General features: G+C 48.0%; 1 protein-coding gene across 1 annotated transcript; it reads left to right on the top strand.

Moving 5' to 3' along the window:
• Window positions 1–11989: 11989 nt before the first annotated feature.
• LOC119376661 (multiple C2 and transmembrane domain-containing protein) lies at window positions 11990–26232 on the top strand. The gene is made up of 5 exons (XM_037646415.2): window positions 11990–11998; window positions 15789–15895; window positions 17898–18007; window positions 18141–18238; window positions 20074–26232. The coding sequence occupies exons 1-5, from the start codon at window positions 11990–11992 to the stop codon at window positions 20149–20151; spliced, it is 402 nt and encodes a 133-aa protein (XP_037502343.1). The 3' UTR covers window positions 20152–26232.
• Window positions 26233–27409: the final 1177 nt, after the last annotated feature.

Here is a 27409-nt window from a genome sequence, read left to right as displayed (position 1 = left end):
GGGAAAGGGGAGTGGATAGGCGGAAATGGAGAGGAGTGGTTAGGGGAAAGGGGAGTGGAGAGGGGAAAGGGGAGAGGAGGTGTGGGTAGAGGGTCCGCGCATGCGCAGTAAGGGCGGTCACGCCGCACACCGCTACCACCACCACCGGATTGAACTCCGCCATAAGATGCTTGACATCTAAAAACCAATAGACAATGGAGTCAAGCGAAGCATAGGGCACATTATTTGTAGCTTTTGACTGTAGCGTAGTAATTATGACACGAATGGAAATGAATGAAAGTGGATAAAAAGTTCCACTTGCCCCAAGTGGGAACCGAACCTACGACCATCGCATAACGCGTCCGGTGCTCAAAGTACTTACAAGTGCTTAGAAAAGAAACAGGAGTCTTCTCGCCGCGAGATAACGCGTGTATACATGGAAATTTTTGCAAAGCTGAATGCGATAAACATTGCGAGGGCACACAGTGAAACCAAGCGTTACAACCCACGTTACGGTTACAAAGGAAGTTGTGTGCGAGGATGCAAACGCCGCTGCTGGGGATACCTTGCGGAACTTAACTAGTGCCGGCATTACACGCTTAACGCTTACGAACCTCGAAAATTACACTTTCGAATTATTTTCGTTGTTACGCTTGCGTAAGTTACTCTAACCGCATGCTCGTGGCAGAATGGCGGGCAAGGCAGTAAATGACGCGTAACTGAGGGCTGGCCCCAGGGAGCCGTTCGGGTATTTATACCACGACGGGCCCCAAAATGTTTTCACTGAAGCACTAACGGCCTTTTCTCTGAACACTGGAAAAAATGTCACACTGGGGAAAAAGGCTGCACCTCGCTTGCTCTCCACTTGAAATGAAAGAGCCCGTACGTACGTATAACAAGCATATTCAGAGAATACGAGCTCGCACTCGAAAGTTTGCCATTTTCTTTATCTTCACGGCATTGACTTTTCTTTCGTAGGTTGATGTTGCCTGAAGTTACCGAGGACTCGTAATGGAAAGCAGCGCAAGAGAACGACAGACAAGGTGAAAAGAACGCAGGACGAGAGCGCTGATTCGAAACGAAGTTTGATCACGGTAGGAGGCGGATATGTGTGGCAACACGAAAAGCACACAACAAAGACGTTGTGTTTATTTCTTACGCTGTTTTAATAATAAACGCTTAGCAACTTGCCGACCTTTATGATTTATTACTGAGGATATCATTAGCATCCCCACTGAATGCTAACACGTACCGAGCCATACGAAGAACTACAGATCAGGAAGTCAAGAGAAGTCTTACAAAGCGCGTTAATTGCAGTTCTAAGGCGAAAGCCTTAAGTACCTCAACAAGCGCGAAACGTGACCGTCGGCGGTGTCGGCGTCAAGAGGAACTGATGCAAAAAATCGTCATCATCTGATAACGTCACAGATAGCTAAAATTTGTGAACTCAGTATGACATCATCACGACGTCACTATGACGCCACATAACATACATAGTCACTTGGTCAAGGGTGGGCCGAACAAATAAAGGAGATGGCTTTCATCTACGAATGGTATCACGTGAATGCATCAGAGACGGTGTGAATTTTTTTTAATTGAAGTGTGGTAATTATGAAATAAATGGAAAGGAAATTCAAGCGGACACAAACAAATGCAACTCGACGCGGGTGGGGACCGTATCCACAACCTTCGCATTCGGTCCTCGAACGGCGGCGAGTTGTGTTTTTCCACCACTTTCGTTATTTGCGTTATAATGCAACTGAACATACATTGTACGTCGTTTTTTATGTAACTGGAGACTTCCGGCAAGAACGCTGCCGTGTCAAGTAAGCACTTGTACGAATTGGCAAAATAATCGTAGATGGCTGATCTGCTTGAACCCAAAGGGCAAGGTGATGAAAAACGTACCACAATGGGATTTTACCAAGTTTTTAACAAAAGTCGTGTGATGTGCATACATTGCAGCTATTGAGCAGTTCACTTTGAGCAGAACATAGCACTCCACCGAAGCGACTACCCCACACTTCTGTCTATCTATCTATCCTTTATAGCGTTATTACTGATCGCCAGTGCACAGAACATCGCGCGACTGGCAGGTTCTTTAAGCGAAAAAAAAAAGCATTCATGAAAGCTTGACAGCACTGAAGGGCACGATTTCATCTTCATCTGCGGAATGTAGGCATCCTGAGACGTTCGACTTGAGAAACCTCTAAAGCTTCGCAGATGTCAGTTCTAAGCACTTTCACTTTGAACAGGAATATGCACTCGCCTCGTAGATACTTCACCGAAAACTCAATAACCCATTTAAAAATATAAGAATGCGCATGGGGAACACGAGGAAGCTATATTTTTAAGTAAGAAAAAAGCAAAAGAGATGAGAGAGTTTACTGGCGTACGTAAAACATGTTCGTCTCTGTTTCTCATGCAAGGGCATCATAGAGTTAAATTTCTAAGCACTGGGGAGACGTTCGTTCCCTCGGACTCAGCGGGACTCTTAGTTCCTCGATCCCCTGACATTCGTGACAGCATCGTGTAACTTCGCGTAGACATGGAAAGAAAAAAAAAGAAAGAACGAGGATGGGACCTTCTTGAGATACTCCGACAAAAGACGAGGCAATACTCCTCCTTCCTTTCCAAACCCTGGAAAGGAATGGTGACACCATTTCGATTTCTGCAACGTGGAGTACTTGTAGTACCATGCCGTTTTTCTTTTCCTGTTTTTTTTTTGTTATCGTTTTTTAGACGAACTTCTGAACTCGGCCTATCAATTCCAAGCTCATTTTCTTTTCTCTAGACAGCCAAGGAGATGCAGTAGTTCACCTTTTTATACATCCCTTGAGTCGTTGAGAATGACATCCTTTTTTTCCCATAGGGACGTCACCGCTTGCTACTCGAAGCAGTACGGGTGTCATTCGTTTTACGCGTTCTATTTTCTATCTTCCATTCTTCTCCCGAAAATACTGAAGTGCTTCTCGCGACGTAACTGTAATTCTGTCATTCTTTTCGGCAATGCAGCTGAAGAGCCAGTAAACACGACTATCAATTTCACGCACTTTCGTCTCGCTGTCATTATGCAGTACAGTACCACGACTGTTCCTGTGAAATTGCTCAGCTTTGAACCGCATCTATAGATGCGGTTCAAAGCTGTATACTGTACCACGTTTCCAGCCGGGTGGCTTCAAACAGTAGACTCTTGAAACTGTTGTTGCTTTAGTTAACGCGTTTGCTGCTGAAAAAAGAGCGAAAGTTCGGACAGTCACAAAAAAGAGAATATTTTTTTTTACACCCTTACTGCCAACTATCCAGCCATGTGATATAGTCCTATTTTGTCTGTAATATTCGTAGAATTTTTTAAAAATAATCAAAATGGACGCAGAATTGCAGCATTGCTTCACCACAAAGCACATCGTGAGACAAAGTAGTGGTCGTCAATGGGTGATAATAAGATAGTGGCATTCATTTCAAGTAAACAGCAGATATTTAAGGCGTTCCGTAAAGTATTGTATTTTTTAGAGTATTTTTTCGCAACCTATGTTTCACCCACTACGGCAAAATTCAAATCACTGTAACAGACAAGAAAATTTTTTTTCCGAAAAATACTTTCCGAGGGCAAATAGTGCACTGATATGAACGTCCATAATTTTTTACAAAATAATTGGAGAGGGTCGAGCGCAATGTCTGGGACGTTTGGCATGGAATGACCCAGCACGGACACGTTCTTCGAGCTGGGCTTGCATAACACCCTGGGCGAACTGATCGAGGCGCACAACGTCGCACAATACGAACGACTGTCCAAGTCCAAGACGGGCAGGCGCGTCCTCGAGTAACTCGACATAACATACCACGCCAATGCGGGGAGAAGACGATGGTTCCGATCACGGTCCGCGACCGTCTCACCGTCCCGCCGCTCTCCAAGAACATGCACGCGACGCACCACGTCGGGCGCCGCAACAAAAGAGCCAGCGAGCTGCAAAGAATGTATGGCAACAGCGACGACGCGGTGTACGTGGACGCCGCGCGATGCCCAGAGGGAAGGTGTGCTCACGCGATCGCAGTTGTGAACCACACGTTCAAATCCATCGCGAGCGCCACGGTGCGTTCGGACCACACAGAGGCGGCCGAAGAGGCGGGGATCGCTCTAGCACTGGTCGCGGCACCGGAAGCTACGGTCGTGATCAGCGACTCGCAGGCTGGCGTAAGTGGCTTCGCGCGCGGCCGCATATCGTGGCAGGGGGGCCCGCATACTTCAAACTCGCCATGGCAGCAGGGACGACGGCGACCTTCGAGGAGCGATGGCCTCGACGTCACCGTCCTCGCATTTCAAAACCGAAAATGCGACGGTCTTCCTCCTGTGGACACCTGCTCACACCAGCGTCCCGCTTGCAGGCAACCAGGCGGCCCACACCACGGCTGAGGTCTCACTCACCGAGCCGCGGCCATTCGGTGGCCGCCTCCAACTCCGAGAGCGTAAGAACACAACAGCAACCATGGTCGTGGGGCGATCGCCTGACCGTATTCAGCGACGTCGCACAACATTACAGACTAAACAGACGCAAGTACCCTCCACCACACGACAAATTAAAGAAAAGACGGGCCGCAACTTGGATGTCACTACGAACAGACAGTTACCCCAGCCCGGCGGTCCTACTTATTTGTTATCCGAGAATATACCCGACGGACGCGTGTGTAAAGCGTGTGGGGAAAGAGCTACACTGCGGCACATGCTTTGGGAATGTGCCGGCAGTGCCGGGAGAGCTAATGTCGCTGCCGCCGCTCACTTCTCGACGCATGTTAGGTAGGGACGAACTGCTACCACCGCGCGAGGGCAGGTGCCGACCGCCGCCGCGGCTGTGGTTACTGCTGCGGATCGGCTGCGTCGGCGTCGCTACCGCTGGGAGGCGGCACTCACCAGCGACAAGCTGACCGACCAACTTCGGGCCGTCCGGCAAACCGAAGGTGCCGCGCGGGTGCAAGGGCTTCAAGCCGTCACCTGACGCCATCATCATCGACGGAGAGGGGGACGGGACAGGGGTTAATCCCCTTTTCCCACCGCCTCGCCCGGACTTTTATTAAAGTTTATTCATTGTGATGGTATGCCTTTAACGTTGAGGCAGTAACGCGTTTATTAGAAGATTGCAGCAGCTGAAGCGATCAGCGGTCAAAGCCGAGCAAGCGCGAGCACCAACAACAACCGTCTTCGTCTTCTTCTTTCGCTGGCGTTCTTGTCTGCGCCCTACCATGTTACAAATCACCCCCCGCGGAAAAAGGAGCCATCCTGGCGACCTAAGGAACAGGTACAACTGGTGGGTCACTAGTGCGGCTTCAGTCGATCGACGTGAACAGTCTCGCGGCCGCGACGACGGCGCGTCCGTAAGATGATTGAACAGGCTCATAATATAGTTGACTGGGGATGTTGACGTAGGACGCGGTAGGGGCCTTCGTACTTAGGCAGTAGCTTTGTGAAAGGCCAGGAGCAGAGGAAGGGAACGCGAAGCCACCACCAACGTTCAGGCGAATATGACGGAGTAGGCAGGTTTACGTCGTGACGGTCCTTCTGGCGCGCTTGGTCTTGGGCGGTTAAAAAACGCGCGAGTTGTCTGCATTCCTCGGCATAATTGGCGACTTCAGATAAAGTCGTGGATTCTGAAGCGTCCGGGCGGTACAGAAGAATGGTATCGATAAACGAGGAAGGTTCACGGCCGTAAAGAAGGAAGAATGGAGAGAATCCTGTCGTAGACTGAGTGGCGCTATTGTAGGCGTACGTAACAAAGGGTAGTATGCGGTCCCAGTTGGTGTGGTCAGCGGACACGTACATGGACAGCATGTCACCCAGTGTGCGGTTTAAAGCGCTCAGTCCATTCCGTTGGTTTGCGGATGGTACGCGCTGGTTGTCCGATGCACAACGTTGCATTCACGAAGGAGGGCTTGCACGGCTTCAGAAAGGAACGTACGTCCGCGGTCGCTGAGTAGCTCGCGAGGTGCGCCGTGGCGAAGAACGAGTTTTTGAAGAATGATAAGCCGACTTCACGTGATGTGGCCTCTGGCCCGCTGATTTCAACATAGCGGTCAGGTGATCAATAGCGACATCACCCAGCGGTTCCCGTAGGTGTGTAGGGAGGGGCCATACGGTCATGCCGATGCGATCAAGGGTCCGGGAGGGACAAGGGCAAGGCTGTAGGGGTCCAATGACTGTGTGCGCTGCTCCTCTCTGCTTTGACCCATTGGAGCCCGAGCGTACGTACTGTCGGACTCAGCGGTACATTCCACGCCATTTAATAAACTATGGGAGACGAAAGAGACGCCACACGCCATCGTTGTGCGTTTTTTCGAAAGACCTGATGTTATTGCGATGAGAATGCCAGTGGTAAGAGTTCCGGATACATGGTTGCCAGAGGACTATTGAAAACCAGCTGGTGTTAGGAGATTTACATACTCCCCCCCAATGAGCCTTAGCTCATTCACGTAAAGATTCCAGAGGATACAAAGTTGCACTGGTCTTCGGATCACAGTCCCCACTTGGTAGTCGCACCATACAGGCCCTGATCCGCCCGTCACGTCCGATTAACACCTCGGCGACCACACCCATCTTCCATAGTTGCCGTGGCAATAGATGCTCGTAGACAAGCACCGCCGTGCCCCTCTCTGATGGCGTTCGACGAGGTCGGTACGTTGAAATGTGCGCTACGCAGACTGTTCAGGTATTCCTTCTGCCATCTTCGCCAGAATTGATCGTTATTCTTGTCGGTATTTCCAACTCCTTTCAAGATTGTTCGGCCGTGGCGTAGCATCTTCAGAAGTCGATGTGGGCAGTGACGTCAGACGCTTGCCAACAAGAAAATGAGAAGGGGTCAGGGTTCTACTTCGGTGGCCTCTGCAGAGACATATGTCAGAGGCCTAGAATTGATGACTGCTTCAATTTCGGTGAGGATCGTCGCAAGTTCCTCAAAGTGCAGTAACTGTTTCCCAAAAACTTCTTGAGAGAGGATTTGACAGATCGTACCAATCTTTCCCAAAAGCCGCCCCACCACGGGGCTCTTCGGCGATGAAGTTCCACTGGATGCGATGCTCAGCAAAATAATTTGTAGTTCTTTCCCACGTATGGTTTTCCACAACCTTCGTAGGTCACGTGACGCCGTTGAAAGGTTTTTGCGTTGTCGGAGAAAATAACTCGACACACTCCTCTTCTTTGCCACAAATCTTCTGAACGCCTTGAGAAAGCTGTCGATTGACATGTCTGTTACCAATTCAAGGTGTATCGCTCTTGTGACCGACATGTAAAGAGGAGAATGTAAGACTTCTTGTTTATGCCCTGATCTTTTGTGTAGAGCGGGCCAGCAAAATCTATGCCTGTCACCTCGAAAGGCAACGCCTTTGTTACTCTCTCAGGAGGCAAAGGAGCCGCTACTTCAGTGGCGGCTCTGCAGTTTTGAAGCGGTCGCAGGTCACGCATCTTTTCAGCGTCCTTTTTACTACCTGCCTGCCTTTCATTATCCAGAACTGTTTCTCTTAGTTCTGTAAGCGTTTCAAGAGGCCCAGCATGTAAAAGGCGCCTGTGCGTTCCTTCAATTAATAGGTCAATATAAGGATGATTCGGCGGGAGCAACAATCGGATGCCTGGTGTCGTAAGCATTTCGCATTTCTTAGACGTCCCCCTACTCTCAATACTCCGTGACTGTCTAGGAATAAATTCAGATCACGTAATGGTGAGCCCTTCGGTATTCTTGCTGAGTGAAAAATGCACTGAAGTTCTTCGGAAAGGCCTCACGTTGCACCTCTCTGATCAGACCTATCTGAGCTTTGTTTATTTGTTCGGCGGTCAGAAATCCCTGCTCTTTCTCGAGGGGTATCTGGAGTTGTGCACAAATCGCTGCATCCATGCGGACAACTCTGATCAGTTTAGTCAAGGAACTAAATTGCTTAAAGGCAAGGCTGATTTTTCCACCGACTGCGCAACAGTGTGAACGTGAACTGGCTTTCTTTCATCTTCCGCAGTTATGTCTTCACCAGACGTTTTCGCTGCGTGGCCAATCCGCAGAGGGCTGGGACAGCCATGGAGGTCCATGCCACCAAACCGTAGTTGTTTTGAGCACTTCAGGCGAAACTCCTCGTGTTAGGAGGTCAGCTGCATTTCTGCACCTGGGCAGTGGTTCCATTGGTCTGGATCTGTGAGCCGTTGGATCTCCATCACTCTGTTAGCCACGAAGGGTTCCACTGCTCGCAGAGCCCCGGACCCAGTGAAGTGCGATGGTTGAATCCGTCCACAGAAACCACTCTTCTACTTGTAGTGAAAATGATCGGGCCAGGTAGTCTTTCAGTCGGGCACCCATTAGCATACCCATCAATTCAAGTCTTGGAAGGGAAAGCTTCTTTAGTGGGGCTACTCTCGATTTGGACAAGATCAAATTTGCATTTGGAATGCCCAGTCGACAAACCCGCAAGTATGCAACCGCTCCGTATGCCTTGGGGCTTGCATCAGTGAATATATGAATCTCTATTTTGTCATATTCAGCACTGACACAACATCTTGGAACGGTTACCTCAGTTAAATGATACAGTGCAGTGTGCCATTGCGTCCACACTGCTTGCACCTCTTCGGGCAATGGTGCATCCCAGCCAACGCCTAGTTCCCAAGTTCTTGGAACATCAATTTGGCAGTCACAGTGACTGGAGAAAGCAGACCTAAGGGATCGAAAATACGCGCTGATGCTTGAAGAATGAATCTTTTGGTGTTGCAGTTTCGGTCAAGGAAATCTAAGATAGGCTCTATAGAAAAGGCAAGGTGGTCCTTTTCTTTATCCCATACAAGTCCTAACACACGCGTAGTACTGCTTGTAGGGCACTGCACTGTGTTCGTGGGACATCCAGTTCCTTCATTCTGAAATATCTCCTGCAACGTTTTGGAATTTGAATTCCACTTTCGAAGGACATGCTTGCCCCTTTCATTATGCCCAGTGCTTCTCGATAGAATTCTTCAGCTGCTTCTTCCGTGTCGGCACCTGAAATGAGGTCGTCGACGTAGAAGCTCTCGGCCAGTGTTCGTGCTGTGCCCGAACAGTTGTCCATCATACCGAGATGGTGACGTATCGTGGCAGCAAGCAGAAATGGGCTACTGGTCACTCCGAAAGGGACTCGTGTCATCCTCCAGACTTCAAGTGACGGATTCGGGTTTTTCTTAGTTGGTACTTCTCCCATACCAGGAAGCGTACGGCATCTCTATCTTCCTTTCTCAGTGATATTTGTAAAAACGCCTTTTCGATATCAGCACTGAGTCCGATGCGGTGCGTTCTGAAATTGAGCATGACCTTTAAGATATCTGGGTTTAAGTTCGGTCCTGAATCCAGTGCTTCATTCAGTGACACGCACCCGGTATCGCTCGACGACGCATCAAAGACTACTCTGACGCTAGTTGACAGGCTAGCAGGGCGCAACACAGCTCGGTGGGGCATGTAATACAATCTGTTTTCAATGCTTACTGCGTCCTTCGGGAGCGCTCGGCGAATCCTTGTTCAAGGTACTGACGTATGGCCTCGTCGTACTTCGTCAGCATTGCCTCATCTTTCAACAGTTCTGTGTGAGGCTGGCCAAACGTTTCTTTGCAACTCCCTCGTTGTCAGCAAGACGAAAATCCACGGGCTTCCAGGGAAGAGCTACTTCGTATCTTCCATTGGTGAACTTAATGGATGACTCAAAAGCCTTATGACTTCTTCGTGCTCCTGATTATGTGGAACTTGGTCCACAAATACCCATGCTTTCGAGCTCCCAGAAAGATTTGAGCTGAGTCGTCAATGCACATTTGTTTTCCCGCTACAACGGCTCGAAGGACAGCTACCGTTGTACTGGTGTTGCTGTACGGCACTGTGCCCTGCAGTGTCACCCGAAGTGAGTTTTAATTGCAACTAGGCCACCCTGAAGCTTCTGCACTTCGCCGGTCACTAGACTCCAATAGTAGTCAGCGCCAATCAGTATACCATGCCCTTTTGCTCTAATTGTGCAGGCGGCAAGGTAACGTCAGCTAGGTCAGCCACTTTCATTTCGACCTCTTCATCACCTTCTCGGGCACAAGAAGCTCGTCAGAACAGATCTCAGGTATCTCCAAGGCCTCGAGACAGTGTTCTTTTCTGTCATACTGACTCCTCAACCAAAGCCGTACTCGCCTGCGCCTTTTCTTAATGGCACTGTCTGCTCCTCCAAAGGGAAAATGGTAATGTCTTCCTCACCAAGTACTTCCAAATTCAGCTGAGGTGACAGTTCTTCTGTCACAAATGTTCTCTGACTTCCGCCATCAAATAGTGCACGGGTGAGCAGTCTTCGCTGGGTACCCTTTGCCCATATTTGAGCTGTCTGGAGCAGTACAGTTGTCGTTTTGTCATCTTTGCTACCTGTCGCAGAGTGCAATTCGGTTGCTGTGTTAGCAACAGGCTTCCACGCAGGATTGCACATTTGAGTAAGGTGCCTCTTACTGCATATTTTACACTTTACTCCTTTGTTGCGACATTCTCGCGATGTGTGCCCTTTAATAGAACATCGGAAGCATCTGCCAGCTTTGAGGAGTGCCCCTTTTCTTTCTTCAAGAGAAAGCGGCGTCTGGCATTCCTTCGTCACGTGATCCTTAGCGGCACAAAACGCACAAGGCTCTTTCTGTTTGGAATCACTAGCCGTTAAGAGTGAAGTTGCTGACGCCCTCGGAGCTCTGGACCTTTCGTTATCAAAACGTGGTTTTGTACTACTGCCTTTGCCTTCTCTCTGCCCGACCTGCAACGCCTTTTCCCGGCTCTCTACTTCGTTTTTGAGAAAACATTGCAAACTCGCAATGCACAAGCTATCCTCCTTTTTCTCTGCAGAGCAATGTTTGTGATATTCTACCACTAGTTCGCCTGGCAGCATTCGCAGAAGTGCGGAGGCAAGCATTGCTCCGTAGCTGCCTGTCTGAACTCCAAGTGCCGTGAGAGCGGCTATATTTCGCTGCATGTGGTCATAGAGGCGACGTAGGTCTCTTACCTCCTGCCCGCTTCGTACAGTTGGGAGGTCCAGCAACTGCGTAAGATGCTCCTGCATGAGCACATCTGTGCGTCCGAAACGCTCCTTCAAAAGCTCGATGACCGTATTATAGTTGGCTGCGGTCGCTTGTATACCGGCCACCGCCGCTGCTGCCCTCCCAGAAAGCGCCGACTGCAAATACAAACTTCTCTCCGTCGGAAAGAGCGTCGTTGTCGTGTATGGCTTGCTGGTACTGCTCCCAGAAGGGCTGCCACTCCGTGGCGGCGCCGCTAAACCGCTGCAGCTCGAGTTTCGGCAACTTCACCTTTGAACCGTTGGCTCTCAGGTTCCCGTTGCGAGGGGCCCGTGACGCCTCCGCTGCGGTGATGGCGTTCGCTCGTTGCGCTCCGGCTTGTTGGCTGAGCCTTGCGACGTAGGTTATTATTCTGTCGTTGTACGCGATTGTACGTGCGTAGTTCTCCTCGGCTTCTTCGTCCGGCACAAGCGGCTCGACAGCAGCGTCCACCTCGTTCAGCTGTGTTAGGAGGGCGCCGAGTCTTGCTGACAGCACGTTCAGTGTCGTTTCGTCTGCTTGTGCTTCTAGCGATGAATCTGCCTCGGATATCAACTTCGTCGCTTGGGTTCTCAGAGCGCTTCGTTTTTTCTTAAGTCGTTCCATCGTACGTACCTCCGTCGTTGCGTTGCTTTCAGCACCACGATTGACCTCGGAGGTAAGTAGAGTCTTTCTTCGCCGCTGGCTTTAGGTTTCAGTTTCACAGGGCGTGGCTTGTGGCGTCGTTAGGCCTCGTTGTAAGAACCGTGAAGTCCAAGGCGGTTGCACCTCCAAGGATCGTTGAGTTAACGGTAAAGTCCGTCGGAATGCCGACGCATGATGGCCTCTTTGCAATGCTGAACTGATGGTCGCTTCAGCTCCCGGGTTTCGGCACCAAAATAAAGAAACTATTGGGAGACGAAAGAGACGCCACACGCCATCGTTGTGGTTTTCGAAAGACTGATGTTTATTGCGATGAGAATGCCAGTGGTGAGAGTTCCGGATTACATGGTTGCCAGAGGACTATAGAAAAACAAGCTGGTGTTAGGAGATTTTACAGGCACATGTAGAGTGGTGATGCGGTCCAAGTAAAAATGCACGCTTGATGTCGTTGGGAAGAGTAGACAAAGGAGATTTATTTGTGAAAGTTTAATCGTAGCGTTTTTTTTTGTTTTAGGCGAGAAACAAAAATTTATGTTGAGCGTTCGCGGCGTGCCTGGGCGCGGGCCCGTAAGTCCGCTTCGCTGCGCCGCCAATGTTCCTTGGGGTAACGGAAGTATGCAGCGCCCACGCGGGTGGCAAGATCGTGTGCTGCTGTGAGTTTTCACGTTTCGACACACATTCTTCGCCTTTCCGCAGTGTCGCCGACGAAGTGTCAGGAAAAACGAGTGATGGTTCGTTTAAAATATATTATTATATAATAAAAGTGGCTAACAGGCACCGGGAATACACTTATAATTCTTTTTTATGGGCAGCTCGCTTGAACGTGACTCGCGCCATTCGTGCCTCGGAGCCGAATCGTGCTACGTATTCTTACGCTCGGATCTTCGGCAGAGGTGAACTTTGCTCCGGTGATCGCGTCGCCGAGCGAGCACGCGGCACTCGAAGGTTCGTCTTTCGGCCGCATCCCTTGGCAGCGCGTAAGATAAACATTGCGAATGGTGAGTATACTGCTATCGTGTCATATTTTAGACGGAGACCCTGTACAACGGAAACCGAAAGCGATAAATATACAAAAGGACGAAGCCGGCTTTAAGGCGGCTTCGCCCTTTTAAATGTCTATCGCCTTCGCTAAGTAATCGCAAGGCGATTACTAAGATGAAGGCATCGCATGCAGCGCGGAAGAAAGTTGAGCTCTCAGCAAGGTTTGAGTCTACAATCTCCCTCAAAGGTGCACGCACGTTTTACCATTTCGTGCCATCATCACTGACCACTCTTAATGCCGGGCTCACCACCTACTCAGCAACACAGGCATTTCAAGTGGCGAAGACCATACGTCGGCAACGGAAGTAAGAACTGCAACCTCCGCAGAGATCGAAAACACAACCCAAGCTATGCGCCTGTCGTACGTGTGCATGCAGTGACGTGGCAATGAAATCGTGCTCAGCTCCGACTACTAACCGGCCGCCTTTAGTGCCCTTCCGAAACATGCATGTTTTCAGCAACGTGAAAACTCACAGCAGCACACGATGTTGCCACCCGCGTGGGCGCTGCATACTTCCGTTGCCCCAAGGAACAGTGGCGGCGCAGTGAAGCGGACTTACAGGCCCGCGCCCAGGCACGCCGCGAACGCTCAACATAAATTTTTGTTTCTCGCCTAAAACAAAAAAAAACATTCCCATTAAACTTTCACAAATAAATCTCCTTTGTTTACTCTTCCCAACGAGACCAAGCGTGCATTTTTACTTGGACCGCATAACCACTCTACGTGTGCATGAACGTGGGGCATTTCACACGTTTTTCAATGTTTGCGCCCCTTCCACGTCGAAACTACTCGGTCATCGACTTCAATACTTTTTTGACACACTTACTGCCAACTATCCAGCCATGTGATATAGTCCTATTTTGTCTGTAGTATTCGTAGAAATTTTTAAAAAATAATCAAAATGGGCGCCTAATTGCAGCATTGCTTCACCGCAAAGCACATCGTGAGACAAAGTAGTGGTCGTCAATGGGTGATAATAAGATAGTGCCATTCCTTTTCAAGTAAACAGCAGATATTTAAGGCGTTCCGGAAAGTATTGTATTTTTTAGAGTATTTTTTCGCAACCTATGTTTCACCCACTACGGCAAAATTCAAATCACTGTAACAGACAAGAAAAAATTTTGTTTCCAGAAAATACTTTCCGAGGGCAAATAGTGCACTGATATGAACGTCCACAATTTTTTACAATACAATTGGAGAGGGTCGAGCGCAATGTTTGGGACGTTTGGCGTGGAATGACCCTAGTATGAAAACTGCGAATGCAGCGAAGAGCAGACGCTCAAGGGAAAGGTGACTCCGTCGGAAATATATCTTGTGTGCGACTGACCGTGCCACGTGCACAAGCTCTTCGGAGCTGTCGAAAAATTACAGCTGCGATTCCGACGCATTTAGAGGACAACTAATCGCCGTTCCTCTTCGATGAATTGGAACACACCTGTTTAGTTCTTTGCTTGCCTGGTTGCGCATTCCACCGCCAGATGGCGCCACCTGCCCAGGCAGCTCAAGTTTGTGGGGCCGCGATCGGGTAAAATGCTATCGCTGAGAAGTTTGCGGACTAACTAAAGCTTCTTAATATTGCTGTGAGAAGAGTGCATACGTTTGGCAATAGCGGCGTTCAACATCGCGTTGGTAAGACCGAAGGAATTTAATGTAAGCCAAGCACGAGCCACCTTTCGCACCAACGTTGCTAGATTAGGCTACGTTGTTTCGCACGACGCGCAGCTCACCGTATACCGATAGGCCCGGTCACGGTGCACCCTGTATATGTTACGGAAAGTGTTTCCGTACGGTAATGTTCACGCATGTGCATTCTTTAGCTGGTACGGTATTACCGTACTTTCCGTGCGGTAAACCGGCATTGCTAGCTAAAACACTCTAATATAAGGACGCAGAGTAATCGTTAGGTACGAGTGTTTCGTGACTGCCAAGGGGAATCGTGTGCAGCCCACAACGCAACACCACTTGCCACCCCTCGCACGCACTACCACAAGGAACTGAAATTCACACGCCCAGCCAACGAAGCGCTGGCCAAACACACATGATTATTGCCTTGCGGATAGCAGACGCCTTAGTGGCCCCTCGGTTCCGTCGCTTCCGCTATGCCAAAAATGGCGTCGCGCACAGAATGTTGCCAACAATTCTGGAAAGCGAGGTGCGGAGAGTCAGGGCAATCAATAAAATTAATTTGTAATGAATCTGCGTATCTCTCCAGCTTGTAATTTGGCATAAATAACGGGGACGTGAAAAGGAACGTACCCAGCGAATTTTATTGAGATCCATTGACCTCGGAAAATCGCCGGAGTTGACCTTTAAAGGGGTACTGACACCTTTTTGCGAAGGCGTGTTTACTCTGCCATACAAATCTCCTGTATGCAGAGACGGCTCTGAGCAAGTGTGAAGCTCAGCAAATGCCGATAAGATATTTTAATTTGATATTAAAGTCAATTTTTCCATGGCGCACCTACTGACATCGACACTAGCTTGACGTCAGGCTACAGTACTAATTCTGGTGACTTCACGCTGCAGCTTGGCTAGTTGTGATGACGTTAGGTGCCAAAACTTCCAAGATGGCCGCTTGTGCGTCATCAAAACTTCCAAAATGGCCGCTTGCGCGTCACGAACGGAGCCACGGTACGGAGCGGCCGTGGAAACGTCACTATATATTGTGCGAGCACGTGACGTGAAGCTCATACCGTGTTGTGACGTCAGGGTACAGTAAGAACCAAAACTGGCTTTTAAAACATACTGTAATTACTTTTTCAGGGCGCATTCGCGCTTAGCACTACCTTTTCTAGGTTCTTGAGGGCTTGACCTTTCATTTGACGCAAAAAAACGACAACTGAAAATATTCGTGTCAGTACCCCTTTAAAGACTAACATACTTTTTCGAAACTAGATTTAATAGCATTTCTGCTAACGCCTTTCTTACACTCTTGACTTCTTTTCTGTATTCATTACGTGCTCTACAACATGATCATATTTCTGATAGCACGGTTTCTGTTAGAACGGTGCTCGTCCCCAAACGCGTTTCGCACTCACCGCCATTCCTCTGTCTTGGTTTTGCCCTGGGCACCAGGAGGAGAAGAAGAGCCTCAAAGAGCGGCTACAAGCCGTCCAGGAAGCCACGGCTACCGTTCAGAATGTTCTCGGAGAAGTGGCATCGCTTGGAGAAAGAATCAACAAGTGAGCAAGTGGACGTTCTTTTTTCTTATTCTTATGCTCCTCCCTGAACCTGGCTACGAAACAAGGTGCCACAGTCCCAGCGTATACTGTGTCAAGTAATGGAACAATATTTTGGCATGATTTCATATCTTCTGCAGATTTTGCTTGTCCTGCCTCACAGTCTAATGAAAAGAGAAATCTAACCGTAAGCGCGCTGACCTGTTTAATGAACGTAAAAGTTTGTCGCTAGTTTGGTAGTTTATCCCCTAACAATGCTCACTGCACAAGGCTACATGTCGACAAAGTAAGACACGAAAAGAAGAAGGCAACTTTGTTCATGTCTACGTGTCCGCGTTACGGCGCTGTCCGCGTGTCCGTTCCTTCTTTCCTCCACGTATTAACCTACGTTGTAAATTTCTACGTGAGGTTACTGCAGGGGAGTTTTACCAAACGTTTTGCCCATAAGGACGTAGCTCGCAGTTGTCAAGTTGGTCAGTCTTGTAAGCTTCGAGCCATTCGTGAAGAAGCACCGCGAATAGCATTTGCCCCACGGCATAAGAAAACCAAATGATGCTCATCGGCTGCAGATGCATGGCGCAAAGTACTTTCTACATTGTACATGATTTGCGGGTGGTAAAATAGCGGAGACAAATGCTGACAGTGGTAAAGACCATTGTGGACGGAAATCTATATGCGTGTATGTATGTGTGTGTATACTCTGTATGTACAAATACGTATATGTAAACTATATATACATATATTTCGTACGTCGAAACAGTTGCAGGAAAATGAAAGCGGCGCATTTTCACGTGACGACATGGAGCGCGCAGATGACAGCTGTGCTCCCGACCATGTCCGAGAGCTCAGTGAAGTTTCATGACACGTGGGGGGCCTGTTTAGTGTATGACTCAAGGCCCCGTATTCACAAACAAGCTCTTGCGGTAGAATTGTTCCTATGAGCAAGTTAATGCCAATCGTGATGCTGCACATGGCGAAGGGGCGACCTGCTTATCGTAAATAGCACTTGCGAGCGAGAATGCTTTGGGCATATGCATGGGACCATTTCCTCACAATAAATCGCGTGCACGAGCTTTAGCCGTCGTAGGTTCTGCTATGGTCTCAATTTATCCAGGATAAAGTGCAAAGACTCCCACTGTAATATCAAAACGCGTGGCTAGTTTTGACAGCCGAGCGTTACTTTTCTGCACGATTGATTGAACGCTGCTCGACTTTAACGCACACTAGGTAAATTGAAGCATGCTCAATGGTAAACTTGCTGTTTCTAATGTGAATTAGATGCTAATACTAATAAGTACTGGAGTTTTACGTGATAAAACCACGCTATGATTATTATGAGGCGCGCCGTTGCGGGCGCTCCGGATTGATTTTGACTAGAGTCACTGTATATGCTACCTTTAGGTAGCAGAGTAGCGCATAGGTCCGGCTAGCAACCACAGCTATGCGGTGAAGTCGCACTCCATTTTTGCAGGCGACATGCCTACCGCGTCGCCGATAAACATGTCTGGCGTGTCGAAGTCCGGCGATAAACATTGGCTGTTGATGACTAGTGTTAATTGAGTGAGCTTCAGCGGCGGCGTCGAGAAATACAAAAATTGGCCCGAGATTCAGCTTCTCCGCAATGCATGGTTGCTAGCGGCGTTTGGAAAACAGATGCACAACTCTGCTACCTAAAGGTAGCATATACAGTAACTCTAATTTTGACCACTTGGAGCTCGTTAACGTGCGCCTGAATCTAAGTAGACGAGTGTTGTTGCATTTTGCCCCACCGAAATGCGGCCGCCGTGGCTGGGATTTGAACCCGCATCCTAGAGCTTAGCAGTGAGACAGCTGCTAGTCTAACACGGCGGTTCAGCGAGATGCTACCCCAAAACTTATTCATATCTTGGATCGGCAAGTGAAGCTTGCGTTTCTGATTACGAGGGGCGTCTGAGTGAACTTACTATTTCTTTTTGCTTAGCAAGGAAGCTTCGTGCGCTTGATTTTGATTTTTTTTTTGTTGCAGCACGTTTAACTTCAGCGTGCCTCAGCTGTCCTGGTTGGCCATCATCGTGTTGCTATTGGTCACGTGCATCCTCTACTACGTGCCCATTCGCTACGTCGTCATGGCCTGGGGTGAGAGGGCGTTCCTTTCCTCAGTTCACGCCGTTCTGTGTGTTTTCTCACATGCTGGCAATCGAAGAGCATTTATGAATGTATTTATGGGCTTTACTTCAGTTTGCTGATCTACAAAACGTCACCCACGCAGGGATAAACAAGTTCACCAAGAAACTACGCAGTCCCGACGTGGTTCCAAACAACGAAGTGATGGACTTCCTGAGTCGCGTGCCCGACAATGAGGAAAAGGTAAGGGCGACGGTAAAATAAGAAGATTACCGCGCTGAACTCCCCAAATATTAAGATTACCACGCTATCATATCCTTCAATAAAACTTCAGTTGGGCCTAGTTGGTACATAATCCTGATGTAAAAAGTTACAGCGCAAGCATAAAAGGCGCCCCACGAAGAAAACACACGGGGTGTCAACTGCTTTATTGCTTCATACGTCAATGCATATATAAGCCCAAGGCGACGCAACCGCACATGCGCACACAATATATCTGATCGAAAAGTCAATCAAGGGTGACAGCCAGTATATTAGATATGCGGACTCACGAAATCATATTCAAACGATTTTTACTTTTCGATTAGATGTATTGCTGTGTGCGCACGTGCGGTTGGGTTGTCTTGGGCTTATACATGGGTTGACGTCTGAAGGAATGAAATAGTTGATAATCAGTGCTTGTGTGTGCCTTATCCTCGCTTCGTGGGGCGTCTTGTGTTTATAATTTATATTGTAACTTTTACCTTTGGGTAACCTTTCATTGTTCGCTTGCTCTTAAAAACCAGTTTCTCGCGTAGAGCAAATTGTTTGATGGAACCAAGCTGATACATCACAGCACGTTCAAAGTAACATGGCGGATGCGCGTAGGGCATTTTACTAGGTTTGTTCGCAGGTGACAGCCGCGTAGCACGACGTCACGCACTATTCACACATGCCTAGTGCCTCTTCACTGATTGCACATATTGTTCCTTCACCAGAACACGCTTAATCAATGTATATGTCGCTGAGTAACCGAGTATATGTCGTTAAACGCGCACTGAGGCAAGACTTATGGCTTTGCACGGTGGAAAAACATTCGCAGGAGCTCGACACGATCACATTTAGTGAAATCCTTTGTCGCATGGCTTGCGACAGTGCAACATACGATACTTGTTATGTGTGTGTGTGTGTGTGGTCGACAGCCCGCATTTGACGTTAGTATTGTTGCGTCACATGAGACTGAAGTTTAGGAGAAGATGGAGGCTTGAAGAGATGAAAAATCCTCGAAGAGGGGGTGTCGCTGAAGTCGACGTTTCGGCAAGTGGCCTTGTCTTCTTCAGAGAAGGAGCTGCCTACCTTACATGCGCTGAGGTAGGCAGCAACTGCCTTAAAGAAGACAAGGCCACTTGTCAAAACTTCGACTCCAGCGACACACCCTGTTCGAGGATTTTTCATCTCTTATTGCACATGTGAGTGGCTAATAGTTAAAGCAACGGGCAGCATGACACTTCTATAGATGCAGATACCACGGTGTGGGTATAGTATATGGGCCGATGCTGCTAGCTGAGAGCCGTATAAGAAAAGCTACGATTGTTAGGATGGGGATTATCCCTGCAGGGCCTGCAGGGATGGGGGTTATCCCCGCCTGTCCTCCCTATGATGCTTTTGATGTTTGAAAGATAAGTTGGACACTTTACTATCCGAGTCGAATCGAAAGGTGGACCTATTTATATGCAGGGTGTAGAGATGTAGCATGCTCAACATGTATGGGGGCTCAGGCTATCGGCTATAAGTCGAGAGGCAATGCGCAGATAAGTGTTGAATTGCGCTAAAGGAAGAGACGACGACACACCGAGCGCGCATCCTGTGTGTTGCCGTCTCTTCCTTTAGTCGTTGTCCTGTTTGCGCAACTCAGCATTTTTGATCATGAACCAGCATGCCCTATTGTCAGCGCAGATGATAGGACAAGAACAAGAGACGATACTGTTGTGCGCTTGTAGAACACTTCCTTTTGGAGTACGCGGGCAATGAATCGGCGAACTACACAGCGGAAAGTCCGCTGACGCTTTTGTGAGCTACACATGGCTCGCGCACTGCAGGTGATGTACCGCGAGCTCCGGCCGGCGCCCAGCGCGGCCCTGGAGGCCGAGCGCAAGAAGAAGAAGAAAATCAGCTGATCGTGGGCGGCCGCCCGACGCCAGGGCTGCTCGCTCAACGTGTTTCGCATCAAGGACAACGAAGCCCTGCGCCGGCGCCTGCAGCTGCCGCGCTGGCCGTTCGGCATGCCTTCCAGATGACGCTGGTTTCGTCACTCGCCGTTCACCAAACGGTGGCCGCCTCACTGCGGCCACAGTCCCCCCACACAGTGTGATGCACCCTGGTTTTTATTCCTGTGTCGTCTACGTCATCGCATTCATCTCTCTAGTGTCCTGCTCTCTCTCCCTCTCGTGCGAGAACAGTGTCCATTAAGCCGGTTGTTCCGTCGCGGAATAAGCGGCGCACAGTTGAGCGTTGTTAAATGAATCAAAGAAATGACACTTTAGCAATGGCATAGCGAAGCAAGAAGGACGTTTACAGGAGGAAATTAAGCGTTATCAGACGACTGTGGTTTCTTCGAGATATAGCTTTCCTGGAGATATGTAGCCTATGGTCGTCTTTTACGCGGCTCTTGAGTAGATCATAGTGTCTGCATGTGGCCAGTGGGCTACAATCTGTGTGTGGTTCAGGTCAATTTGAACACCGTGTAAAACCTGTACTGAGCTGTATTGTATTCTGTAAAAACTGCGCGAAAAACGTGGACAAAGGGAGAAACGGACGACACAAGCGCATATAGTCGACACAAGCGCTTAGTCGGCTTGTATTGTGAGTTATTAGGTGTGAACCACGGGGCACTGCGTGGCAATGCCTCGTATTTTTTACAAACTGCCAGTAGACTCACGTTTCCCTAGCGATCGTCTCGCGAAATTCACATTTGCCTGCGGATTCACGTCACTTTCGAGCATTTCGCAAAACTCGCTGAACTGAGAAAATCGTAGTGTGACCATTCCATTCCAACAGCCAAACTTCTTGCCATTTCAAGAGAGAGCACGTCTCCAGACAGCGTCGCGTGTACGAAAACCGAGAGTGCTCGATCTTAATCAGCTTGTTTTCTTTCTTTGTCTCGCGAAGTACTAGATTGAGCTCGCCGCCTGATGGTACACCTTCGCGATGCCGGTGGCTCTGTTGTTGATAATACCATGCTGTTTGTTATTGTTGCTGCAACTAGAAGGTCCGGTGTTCAATGATTAATGCATTGTTGTTCCGCGTGGTCTCGAGCTATAGCTTGCAAACGACAACCGTGCGAAGGCTCTCGTTTTGAACTGTCAAGACCTTATTGAACAAACTTCCGCTCTCTAGACAGGTCATGCTTCAACCACCGAAATATGTTCGAACTAGCTTGGGGCGATCTCGCTGTCCGTGCTGTTTCAGTGATAAATGTCCCGTGCCAGGAATGTGCGTCTCATCTAAACGAGTTCTGACGGTGCTGCATAGATGTTTAATTGCTTTGAACTCGATGCAATCTTCGATACGTCTTCGCTGCCCGCTTGAGGCGTTCATCCTATCCAGACTTCGTTGTATGAATATGGTCAGATATATGATAAATGCTTGACTACGTCCGCAGTTGAATCTTATATGTGGCGTTTACATAAATGTCCGAAGTTAGAGGGAACATGTTGTGGCTGCCAACGAAGTTCCAAATACACTGTTAAATTCGTATTGTATGCATAAATATTTGTGAATAGTAAAACATTCAAAGCTAAACGCAATGCATGTTGCCTTTAGCAACGTTGTCTCGATGAAACCCTTTTGATGGTTCCATAGTTTCGGTTTCATAGGAGGCCATGCGTTCGTGCCTGGAGTTTGTGCGAAATGATGCCCAGATTTCTTGATGTTCTGTGCGTTGTTTCGTAAGTGTTTTCTCTGAAAGCATGCATTATGCTTATTGTTTTTGTACAGAACAACGCGCTCTTCTGTATATGCAAACATGTAAGCCATGTAAAAAAAGAACTGTCTTGGAGAAGCGCTTTCATGCGCTTGTTTTACATGAGTACGTATTCCACGTTCTGCACGGTGCCAAAGATGTTACAGCACTCATAATCACCCCACCACCAATTTGTTGTGGAGCCTTTGCATTGCTTATTTTTTCATGTACCTAATTTCGCCTTTTAGTGCTTGAGCTATGTCGAAAGCTGCGCGTTGGCAAAAATTATTTGAGATGTTATCGCCGTGGCATCTCAAAGTGTCGATTTCAACAATCTGTTGCCTGCAGGCCGCTCCTATTTGTCATTTTTTTTCATTTGTGCTTCTAATGTGAAAGAAAAAATTGAAGCGCTCGCTACATGCCCGGATACTTCGTTCTCTACTACGCGACGAGTCTCATTTACTTTGTCAGAAACCGGCTTTGAAGAAAATCTCGTGCGCCGAGAACTATCAGCGACAGAACATTGTGCCACGCCCACCTTTGCCGACGCAGACATTCTTCGTATGCGCGTGTCCTTGCGTGAGAGAGCATCACAACGTGATGCTTGTATACACAAGCTTCTACGCGTGAAAAAACAATTCACGCTTTGTAAAGTATCGTAATCATCAGCAAGCTGAGGGTGATCGACCGTAGAGGCGGCTCATAATATCGCTGCTGCAAGCGCCCATCGAAACTTTAAATATAAATGTACGCAGTTATTTATTCTCCTCACTAGAAGTAACACAAAGACGGCGTTTCAGTTCTTTTGACGAAAATGTTTCCATCACTGCTTGCCCATCCTAAGCTGTGGGTCGTAAAACACGCTGCGTTTATTTAACACTGTTGCGGGTAATGGGCAAATGCTATAGCATACGGACACTCGACACATTCGAGCCGCACTTTCGAAGCTGTCCAAGCCATTTTCGCGCACTAGACCATGCTGGTTTATGGTTGTTTAATCGCTTTTACGTTCTACTTCTGACTTTCTGACTGCATACTTGAGGAAACAAAGATCCCTTCTTACAGCGCATGCCTAAAGATTGTTATCATTCTGCCAGAACCATCACAATGTTCACATAATAGTGATCACTCGTGGAATTGCTTATGCATCGCTCACAGGGATCATATGTGTTCATTCGTGTCCGTGTTGCCAAGCTACTTTTGTAGTTTTCTGAACCGTTAGCCCCAAGATTTGAACGTTCGAAAGGAAAACCAAATGCTAATGTAATAAAAGTCATGGGTGTCAGTCACTAAACAATGTTGAAGACGATATTGTGAAGATTGCAAAGGTGGGCGTGGTAATCTCGTTGCGTTGCCTTCCGTTTCACTGATCTCGCTTGAATTCGCGCAGCCACCCTACTCTTATTTAACGCTCGTTTAAAAAGTAGTTGGCGGCTGCCTTCCTCGCACTGCGACTAGAACTGCATCGCTACAGCTTTCCCTCGTTGGAAAGCAACGCATGTCGACAGTGGTCTAGTCCACGCCTGCAGTATCTGCAGTAGGATTATGATACCTCGTCAGCAGACAACCTCTTTTATCTTAGCTCTCCTTATCGGATGTCGTGGGGCAATCGTGTGATGTCTGCGTAGAATCTAGTCGGAAGATTCAATGTGTCCACGGGGCGTTATCACTAAGAATCTTCATCTGCCAATGTACCTCAGAGGCATTAAATCTCATGTTTGATTTAACGTACTTTTGATAGTGTAGTCTTTCTTGTTTTTTTTTTTCGGGACGCACGCTGCATATTGGAGGAGCACTGATTCTAGAACTAATTCGGCAGTGTTGATCGGCCCCTAAGCCTAGGGCTACTAGATAGAACGACGCCGGATCACGATACCACTTATACAGCCACGCCTACAATGTTTGCATAGGGCATGAGGCTGGCTTGTTGTTCAGTTGCGTTCGTATGAGTTGTGGCTACTGGTTAGAGTATGAAGTAAAAAGATTACATATGTTTTTTCCAAGGCCTCGCTAATGGTTTTTTTTATATTGTATAAGATATTGCCTCTCTCGTTGTATTGCAAGCACAAATATCTTAGAGAGCTCGGTGCATTAAAGACTCTCAAACACGATGCCCTTTGCAGTACTGTATGCAACCCATGTGATATATGCTAAGTACTGAATTCACGTTTTCCTTCGCTTTTCTACGTCTCGAAGGGCCCTTTCTGAAAGAAACCGTGGCTCTTAACACATAGTAGTGCGATGCCCACGAGCAGCCATAGCCTGTATTTACTACCGCATGCGTTATATAAGTTTGAGGTTGTCGTCCTATGTCTCTGCCTGTGGATGACGTAATTGGCAGTGAGTTGAATGTTGCCCCGGGCGCCCCTTTTCAAAACACAGAAAATTTCTAAGGATTCATAGAACGAAATTCAAAGAGATCCCATTTGCAGCTTTCGTCCCGTACGATGGTATACACAAGGGCATTTGATGGTCGCAGGAGAGTGGAAGCCTGTGAAATACTGTGTATACATCTGTGAATACAACACACTGTCGCCCAGAGCTAATCGGACACTTTTCTTTTTTGTACTTAAGACAACAGCTGTGAGCCACTGATTTCACCGCTTTTTTTCCCCCTCTCTCTTCAACTTTCTCACCGTTGAGGCTGTTCATCGTTCGCCCCTCCGCCATTGCTCCAGCAAGACTTCACTACAGACGCTGGATTCTATCGAACGTGCGTGCCTTTTTTAAAACAACTATGCGTATGACTATTATTCGTGTCTGTGTGTCTTTATGCTATAGCGCTGCGTGAATGTTTGCGCGTGCACGCGCGTGGTTGTGTGAAACGTGTCCACTCAAAAAGTATAGGGCGGCTAGGAGGGATCGTGCCGAGTTCTCCAAATGTTTCCTCGGGTAGTTATAACCGTACATATTGAATGTTCAGACGGTGTCCCAAATACTACGAAAATAAGTGCAGGCTGTTTCTATGAAAATAAGTTATTTCCATGAACACATGTGTCAGAACCTGAATATTAAAATACAGTTAACGCAATAGCGATTTTGCAGCGACGGCTTCTTTCCTATCTGGCTGGCGTTATCAACTAATTCAGATAACAGTGGCGTAGAATCAATAGAAAAGGATCGTTATAATATAGCTGCCCAAGATTCTACAGCTGTCAGGGTACTTTCATGCTCAACTCATCATAAAGAAAAATATTTTCTAGTAAATTATCCGCTCACAATCTTAATCGGCTCGAATTGTCACGTTGGCAGTCGTCGTGATACGAAAAAATAGAAAGTACGCAATGACAGCTGTCCTGTCCTTTTGTACCGTAATCGTAATGATAAACAGGTACTCGAGTATGTTAATTCTTTACTCCCTTTGCCGTACTTAGAGTACAATACTGACCCCACTGAATCGCAAGTGCACCTCGATTGCTGGAACTGCAGCAACTGTGTTCATCGCAGAAACTTAAAAGCATTTCATGAAGTATGGAAGCAGTTGTCAGGGGCTCGACTAGGAGTAACTGATGAACTCACAAGTTATGCGAAGAGTGTGTGTGCCAATACGCTGTTTCAACCAAATGCCGTACCAACACTTTAGCGAGCTGTAAATCTGTGAAAACGTTAAGCGATTCAGTCCTGGTTTCACCATATGTGATACTCGGAAAAATTAGTCTACAAGTTATTTGAAAATCGAAGACACGTTGAGCATGGTCCGTAGACGGGAGGGAATGCCTATTTGGACGTGTATTTGTGGGAACACGAAAGGAGATGTGAATGTGTCGTTCATTACACTGTTTGTTGTTCAGATGCGCTAACCGTGTCTTCTCACTTGCTACAGAGGCAAGCTTGTCGCCTGAGGTACCGCCCTTCGTTGATACACGACGCGGCGATGATGTGCTGCAGAGTCGTGTCAATTATGTTCCTTCTTCGCTCACTCTCGAATGCAAGTATATATGTGTTGTTAATAGACGAGCGTGGCTTGTACATACGGTGTATTGCTGTTTTACATATCATTATATTTGTGTGTGCGTGTTTACTTGTCACCATAACTGTGTAGATCTCGAAGAGATTATCTGCATAGCGCTTATTTTTGTTATTTCGCTGGACGGTTTTTGTGCCGCGGGTGAGCCGCTCACGTTGTTTGTTTGCGCACTCTTGGGTGCGAGACGAAGCCACGATCAAGTGCATGCGGTTGTGAAATCATCGTCAGGCTCTTGTAAAAAAAAAAAAAAATGCGGCTAGCCGTATTCTCTCACGAAGACGTGTGTTGACATTCCAGAAGATGAATTAAATGCTTTTTCATTGCAACTTGGCCAGTGTCGAATGCTGTCTTTTGCCGCACGCGACGAGAATAAGACAAGTCGACTGACTTCAGTGGTTCCTCAGTATTCACTTCAAACTCGTACACTGCGGCAGCTACGAGAGGCTGCAACTCCCGGCAACGGCATTTCAGTTACAGCTAACAGCAGCAACAACAACGAAAACGACGGCCATAGGCGTACGCAGGGTTGCCCATTAGGGAGATGGGGGCAGAGTTTCACCCCCCCCCCCCCCCGGAGCACATTCGAGCATCAAGTGTGAACTTTGACCATAAGGGCGCGGTCCCTTACGCTGGCGCACCCGATATCACGGCAGACATCACCAAACGGCTCGTATGCTCTTCTACGGGCTGTGCTCTTACGGCTTCGCGCTGAGACAACAGACTGCACGAAAACCGCTTCGCTCCCTGGAGTGGCCGTATTTCCTTACTCCACCGCATTACAGCGGAGGTGTTGAAGCCGAGCTCAAATTGAAGGATTGTCGAGGAGAACAGTTTAAACTGCGCGAAGAAGAAAACACATAAGAACATAGAAACACGCACTATGCCGTACATAGCATAGCCATGTGTTGTACAGTATAGCAATGGGTGGAAAAGGGAAATGGAGTGTGAGGAGGAGGGAGAGTATAGCATAGTATATATAGCGGTGGCAAGTTGGAGGTTGCAGACATGCAGGTGGTGGAACGGAAAGAAGGTTCCTTCAGTGCTAAACTGTGCCTATGTCCGCCTAGCTTTGCATCGCTTTGCATTTCATCGCTGACGCTTCCCCTCAGACGTTAAATCAGTTAAAGCCTCGCATAAATTGTAAAGTTACGTGAGATCGTATCCGAAAGAGTTGGCTATACGAGCCTTCCTTCGTATAACATGACAATTTGTTGCTATCTCATTCATTGCTTCGCCCTTGCGGGGAAACTGTGATTCTTTTTTTATACGGTAGGCGGCTATATGCAGTATCGATGCCACTTACACGCAAACTTGCACGTTAAAGAATCCCAGGTGGTCGAAATTTCCGGAGCCCTCCACTACGGCGTCTCTCATAATCATATCGTGGTTTTTTGGGACGTTAAACCCGTTATATTATATTATTATTACACGCAAACTTGCCAGTTTTATCTCGACCAACACATATCAGTGGCATTTTCATTCACTATGCTCGCTTATCTGTTTCATT

Source organism: Rhipicephalus sanguineus, unplaced genomic scaffold, assembly GCF_013339695.2.
Source record: "Rhipicephalus sanguineus isolate Rsan-2018 unplaced genomic scaffold, BIME_Rsan_1.4 Seq1800, whole genome shotgun sequence".
Lineage (NCBI taxonomy): Eukaryota > Metazoa > Arthropoda > Arachnida > Ixodida > Ixodidae > Rhipicephalus > Rhipicephalus sanguineus.
Note: the sequence above shows the minus strand (reverse complement) of the source record. Positions and strands in the feature narration are given on the sequence as shown.

What these genes read in the sequence shown, in the direction of transcription:
- LOC119376661 (XM_037646415.2), top strand. An exon ending in CTACGTCGTCATGGCCTGGG is followed by an intron (nt 18,008 to 18,140) that starts GTGAGAGGGCGT and finishes TCACCCACGCAG; the next exon opens with GGATAAACAAGTTCACCAAG. An exon ending in TGCCCGACAATGAGGAAAAG is followed by an intron (nt 18,239 to 20,073) that starts GTAAGGGCGACG and finishes CGCGCACTGCAG; the next exon opens with GTGATGTACCGCGAGCTCCG.